Raw genomic sequence first — 6,449 nt, forward strand, 5'->3', positions numbered from 1 at the left:
CGGGTTGAGCCCAGTGCCGGTGTGCGATGGCTCAGCAAGCCTGGGCCGCCCAGCCCCATCCCGGCGTGGGGAACACCTGAAGGAATCTTTTCCCAAAGGGAACCAGGCGTAGGCAGAAATCCCCTTGAATTAACACTTTTATTTTTCTGCCTGCCGGGGCTGTTTTGTGTTCTGCAGCCTCCAGGGATGCTCCATGGGCCGGGTCCGGCAAGGCACAGTCTGCAGCACACAGGCTTCAACGATGTTTAGAAAACTGATCGTCTCTTCTCATTGACACTTGAATCAGAAACTCAATTAAAGTCCTTCACCATGTTAGCAAGATTCAGATGCCTGGATTAGCCTATGCTGTGTTGTTGGGGTCCAGTAGGTCGAGGGATCTCTGGGGGCAGGGGAGAGGGCCTGGCAGGGCGATGCCGGTTACTTCACGGCGTAGCCGACGATGTGAGGCTTGATGGGCGTCCAGGGCAGAGATATGCTGATGTGTTGTAGCTTCACCTCCGAGAACTTGGACTGCTTGAGATTTTTCCATATCTCTCTTGTTAGGCAGCATCCACAAAAGACAAGCTTCCAAGTCGGGTAGCAGACCTGCTGCCAAAAATAATTCCAGCTGGAAGGTTCAGCGGCCACGTGCTCTAAGAAATAGAAAGCTCCTCCCTGGGGAAGAAAACAAAGTCATCTTACAGAGCTGCAGTGGGCGCTGGGGTTACACTGAACTTCTCCCCTCCATCCCACCTCCTCTCAAACCCAGAGCAGTGCACGTGCAGGTCCCTCTCTTATCAGTATCCTCCCACCCCTTCCCTGCCCGCTCTGTGCTTTCGTGGTGTCAGATGGAATTCACGTAAGCAGAGAAGTTGCAGAGATTCAAAATGCCTATTCAAAAAAATGTGAAGAATGTACTTCTCTGATCCCGCTTTTATTATATAGTTTGGCATATTTTTGTTTCAATTACAGTTGCGAGTATGTCAGGTTTTCTAAAAAAAAACCCAATCAACTAGGAGAAACAAATTAACTCATTCAAACTCATCAGGTTTTGACAACCCAGACGATTGTCCTGAAAATGCCATTGAAAAGACTGAAAGTCTATTGCAAGAATACCCCCACAAACAAGCTTTTTTTAATCCTTAGTTTGATTAATATACTACAGGGAATGAAGGCATTTAATGAGACTGGTTTAGTCCTGGAGACAGACCAGCCCCACTTCTAAGAGGCTAAAGCAGTTTATCTAAAATGCAGACTTCAGAGCTTGATCAGAGAGCTTCCTGCCCACAGGAAAACCAGTGTGTGGGGGGAGGAAGGAGACCAGAGAAGCCAGTTTTGCTTTAAATGATACACTATAATTACTTACACAATCAGGGGCAGTTGTAGTTAGCAGACTGTTACTTCTAGGGTTTTACTTTTAAGAACAGGACAGACTGACCAGCATGTTGCTCGTGCTTTGCACCACTGAGTGGTTGTACGGAATAAACTGGGTCTGGTTTATAAGCTCAAAACCAAGGCTTTTTTTCTTTTTTTTTTTTTTTCTTTTTTAGTACAGTGCCTCTGGAATAGCTGATAAAGGTCATCACAAAACTTTTTATTCAGATACTCACTGGCCTGAGCACCCGCAGAACCTCCTTCAGGGTGTCGTTCACGTTGTGCACCGAGCAGAGGACCAGGGTGCAGACAACAGCATCCACAGAGCCACTGGGCACCTGGTGCAGGTCTTCTCCTGCAGCCACGAGGAAACGCTCGTAGTGAACGTGCTGGTTCTTGTTCATGTTTTTTGAAAGGCCTTGCTGGAAGTTGGGGTTTATGTCGGTGCATGTGACTTTGCAGCCGGGTGGGTAGAACTGGAAGTTAGCACCGAAGCCGGTCCCGATCTCCAGCAGCTTCAGCTCTCCCGAGGGGCTCCTGAAGTCAGATAGATTATGAAATAGCTCCTGCTTGTGCTTCTTTGCTTTCCTTTCATGAACCACAGAAAGCCTCTCCAAGAAAAAAGGGAAAACCACCTTCTTACAGAAGGGCTGCCATATGCCCACGAACGACAGCAGGTAGATGGGCAGGGCAAGCAGCGTGAGACAGGCGCGGAGGAAGAGGATGCTGGCCTCTGCCATTCCCAGCGTGGGGCAGAGGGTCTGCACTGAGCCAAACCAGTCCTTCTGTGTCTTCAGAGCCCTTGAAGTTCAGGCAGCGCTGCTTTAATGCACTTGTGGTGTTCCTCTTGAAGTATATTCAGCTCCTCGGGCTGATGTGGTAGACTTTTCTCTAAAGCTGATTGTAAAGTCCGGTCACAGGCAAGGCAGGGAGAAGAGGGTCTGCTGCATACCAAACAGTCACTGTAGTGTCCCAACTCCAGCAGCAGAAGAGCTGCCAGTCTCTTGCATAACCGGGACAAACTGGGCAGTACAACTTGGTGTGTAACTGCTGGCAGTATGTCATGAGACGCCCTAATTTGGTGTTTGGCAGTTTCAGGTTGCAGGTCCTATCTCTTAAAGCAACCCTGTGTGGTCTTTAGCGAGGTGAAGGAAATGAATCTGAGCTGGGGATTTGCTGTGGGCGTTTCAGTACGAGATTGATTAACGTTTTGTTTGTTTAAGAGTTAATTTACCACCCCGTTGTAAGTAGCTGCGTGAGCTAGTCAGCTACTTGCTCTGTGCTCCCTCTGCAACAGCAAGTTTTCATTCTTTCCACTTCGTGGACACCTAAAATATTTTGGTATGTGTTGTGTCCTGGTTTGGGCTGAGTTAATTTTCTTCCTAGTAGCCAGTCCAATGCTGCATTTTGGATTTAATATGAGAACAATGTTGATAATATGCTGATGTTTTAGTTGTTGCCAAGTAGTGCTTATCCTAAGTCAAGGACTTTTCTGTTTCTCATGCTCTGCCAGCAAGCAGGTGCACAAGGAGCTGGGAGGGAGCATGGCCAGCAGAGCTGACCTGAACTAGCCAAAGGCATATTCCATACCACAGGACATCATGCCCAGTATAGAAACTGGGGACAGCTGACTGGAGGAGCCTCTTGCTGTGCAGGGTGACCAGTTGGGGTGTCATGGGGTTCAGCCACAACAGTTTGTTATGGAAATAACTCTGTGACAGGGGTTAATTCTACGATTCTGCTGAATCAATAAGCCAAAAGGAGATTCTTCTATAAAGCCCTTAAATTAATAGTGGTGTGGTTTGAGCTGGGTACCCCTGGAGAGGGACCTCAAAGAAATCCCCACCCCTCATATGACAGTTGGGAGCAGTAATGGTGTCAGGGGCTGGGGTCTTCCCATTCTTCACTGGGTCCTTTCAGTGCCTCTGGGTGGGCTGGTTCTTTTCTAATCTCTAAAGCCACAGCTTCTGTTAATGAATGTAGCTTCCTTATCTTTTGGCTTCAATCAGAACTAGCTCTGCTGCCTTCTTTTATTTGACTGGGTAAAAATTCAACATATCTAGGTGAAAGTTCACAGCTTGTGGCCTGAGGCTTCAGCAAATTTATGTTCATAGTGCTCAGCGAGTTCCTCTAAGCAAGTGCTGGGTAAGTTACTCACCCATTGCACACCCTGTGCATACGGGCAGTGGACAAGTTGGCTTCTCTTGGTTACCTTTCAGACCTGTGATGGGAATCACAGAACAGCCACAAAACCACTGATGAATCCAGTAATCACTGCACGGCGTGTAGGGCCTGGGCTTGTTGGCTTCATGGGCTTGAGTCAACAGTGGATGGGCTCTTCTACACTGAACCTTCTGTAGAGCTCTTTCACTTGGCAGTTACCCATGGTTTCCCAAGGAATGCAGGAGCAGCATAGATTAGCCACTAGCATTTAATTGCTCTGCTCCAGGTGACCCTGGTGTAGGGAAAGGAGGATTTAAGAGCCCTCCGAAGGCAGCTCTGTAGTGAATTGAGTTGGAGAACTGGGGGTTGGAACCAGATGATCCTTAAGCTCCCTTCCCACCCAAACCATTCTATGATTCTATGAGTTCTGTTTTGCTGTGGAGTGCTAGAGGTCCCGTTGTGTGATGTGTTGCCTCCTCCCTCTAGTGGTAACAAAGCAAAGATAAAATCCAGCATACAGCAGGTTCGTTATGAGACTGCTCTGTTAACGAGCTCTGCTCCAGCACCTTCATACCCCAACCTTGTGACAACAAGGACAAATCTGAACAGAAACTGCTTTCTGCATAGGCTGGTTGGACGCCTTCAGAGCACAGAATAGAGACATCACTGCATTATCTTTTTTTAACAAATATCATCTGTACCAGGTTTTAATTCCTTGCTGCCATACTGTGGGACAAAGTTAAACAGTGGCCAGGGAGCAGCTGCCTTCTCTTGGTGTCCTAGGGGAGTTTAGCTGCAAGACATTTCTAATGGAACTCTTGGGTTTAAAAAAAAACCTTAAAGGGGACCAGGCCCCTTTGGGTGGGCACAGGGAGCGGGTGACTCCTCAGCACAGTGCTGCTGGGTGCTGGGCAGGGCAGGTCCAGCCCCAGTGGGTGTTCCTGTGTCATTTGTGTCACCTGCCTGGAGATTCCCCAGGTCTTGATGTCCCCATTGCCCTGGGCACTTGAGGAACCCATCCCATGCATCACAGGCCATCCCTTGCATCTCAGTGGGCCATGCTTGTTGGTGTGGTGCCAGTCAGGAGCATCTTCTCTTGTGTGACAAGCTTAGAGCCTGGATCAGTCTCACGTCTTCAAGTTTCCAGATGATTCTCTTTTGCAGCATCATTCCAGGTTCATTGGCAGCTCTGTTCTCTTCCTGTCCATTTCCATGGACTGGAACTTCTTCCCCACATCCATGAATCAACCAAGCTTCTTGTCCATCCATCATCTCAGCTGTGACAGGAACTTCTTGCCATGGCATTGAGCTCTTCTCTGGGGCTCCCATGGAGCCTCCTCACCTCACTGCCACAGCCCCGTAGCTCTTGTCACCCAAGAGAATCTCCAGTCCCAGAGTCACTGTTCTTGCTGAGTTTTCTCTCACTTTTGGGTGGAGTTGTGTGGAGTGTGGGTGTCTGTGTGTGGCTTGGAGCTGCTCTGCTCAGGGCTGTGGAGCCCGGGCGTGGGTGGAGGAGCACTGGGAGTCTGTGGTTATGATGTGGGTCAGATGTGGAGCCCCACGTCACATGCAAAGAGGAGAGCAGAGTGCTGGACAAAGCTGGGCTGGCATTTGGTGTTGGAGAATTTGTGAGAATTGTTAAAACCCAAAGTGAAAATGGTAAAATTTACACACTGAGTTGCGGTTTAAATTCTAACTGGCAAATAGCTGCAGCAAATGCCTTATTAGTTGTATTTAAGTGCTTGAGTTTTGTTGTAAATGTTTAAAAAGAGAGATAACTCAATGTTATGGGTTTTTTTCATCCTTTTTTGACAGAACACTGTCAGGGACTTCACTTGTGTCTCACGTTCCATGGTGCATTTCCCTGGCAGCTCAGTCTTATGCCTCTCAGGCAGCATGGCCAGCAAGGTGTCCCTCCTGAGTATGTGACACACAAAACCACTCCAGTGAAATAAAAACTGCATATTTTGGAGCGAATATTTCTTCAGTATGTACTGAAATACAGTTCTGTGTTTTGTTTTTTTTTCTCAGTTGTTTTGCTGTAAGGCTCTCGTGGCGGTGCTGGATCAATGCCCTCAGCCCAGGTTTGCCTGCTGGTCATGAAGCATCCTCAACATTCAGGGTCAGCCAAGGGACCAGGTACATCTGTCACCCTCAGTGTTGTCCCAAATCTGGGTGTTTTAACACACAGAACGGAGATATTCCCACTTTATTTCACCGGTGTGCACAGATGGGTGTCTGCCCCAAGACAGCACACCCTAACTAAAGGAATTTCTGTATTTATACACTTAAAATTACATATTCAAATAATTTATACATATTCATTGTTATTCTTTTTATTGATTGCTTCTAATTTCCTTGCTTCTTATTTAAATTAACATGCAGGTTCCATCTTCTCCTCCTATTTTTTGCCTTTTTTTTACCAACCAAACCCCGAGTCTGTCACTCCTTAACTTCTGCTTCTGACAGGAGCTTCCTGCTTATCAACAAAGCCACATTGTCTAATAGTTATTTTCTAAATCTAATTGCAGATTAATCATGTCCAATTACTATTTCTTTATTTTAATTTCAGGGAAATAACTAAATAGGGGCTGGGGGGGCTGCAGCAGTTTGAGGGGGGTTGCCCACCTTTAATTTTTCTAGCAGGGCTCCACTGTTTGGGGCTGTAGGTAATGTTGGTATTAAACTATCAGCCTACTGCTTGGGGCAGTTTCCCTCACTCTGTCTCTTTTTTTTTGGGTGGATAAAAAAGAGGGATGATGATGATGTCATTTGGGGCACCCCGATGTCACCGGAGGGGTGATGAGGTGGCATGTATTAATAGCAAGTCTCAGTAGCACTTCCTTGTAATCTAAATAGATGTAAATAGATAACTAATCGAAATAGATGTAATTAAGTGAATGGACAGCCTGGAGAAGAGGGGGCTGAGGGGA

At 47.2% G+C, this 6,449-nt stretch overlaps 1 protein-coding gene across 1 annotated transcript; it reads right to left on the reverse strand.

Annotated features, from left to right (window-relative positions):
* Nucleotides 1-417: 417 nt before the first annotated feature.
* On the reverse strand, nucleotides 418-2,093 carry LOC103770222 (methyltransferase-like protein 7A). The gene is made up of 2 exons (XM_008937475.1): nucleotides 1,590-2,093; nucleotides 418-654 (listed from the first exon to the last, which is right to left on the reverse strand). The coding sequence occupies exons 1-2, from the start codon at nucleotides 2,091-2,093 to the stop codon at nucleotides 418-420; spliced, it is 741 nt and encodes a 246-aa protein (XP_008935723.1).
* Between the last annotated feature and the right edge of the window lie 4,356 nt (nucleotides 2,094-6,449).

The sequence above is a fragment of the Merops nubicus genome, unplaced genomic scaffold (assembly GCF_000691845.1).
Source record: "Merops nubicus isolate BGI_N331 unplaced genomic scaffold, ASM69184v1 scaffold14973, whole genome shotgun sequence".
In the NCBI taxonomy this organism is placed as follows: Eukaryota; Metazoa; Chordata; class Aves; order Coraciiformes; family Meropidae; genus Merops; species Merops nubicus.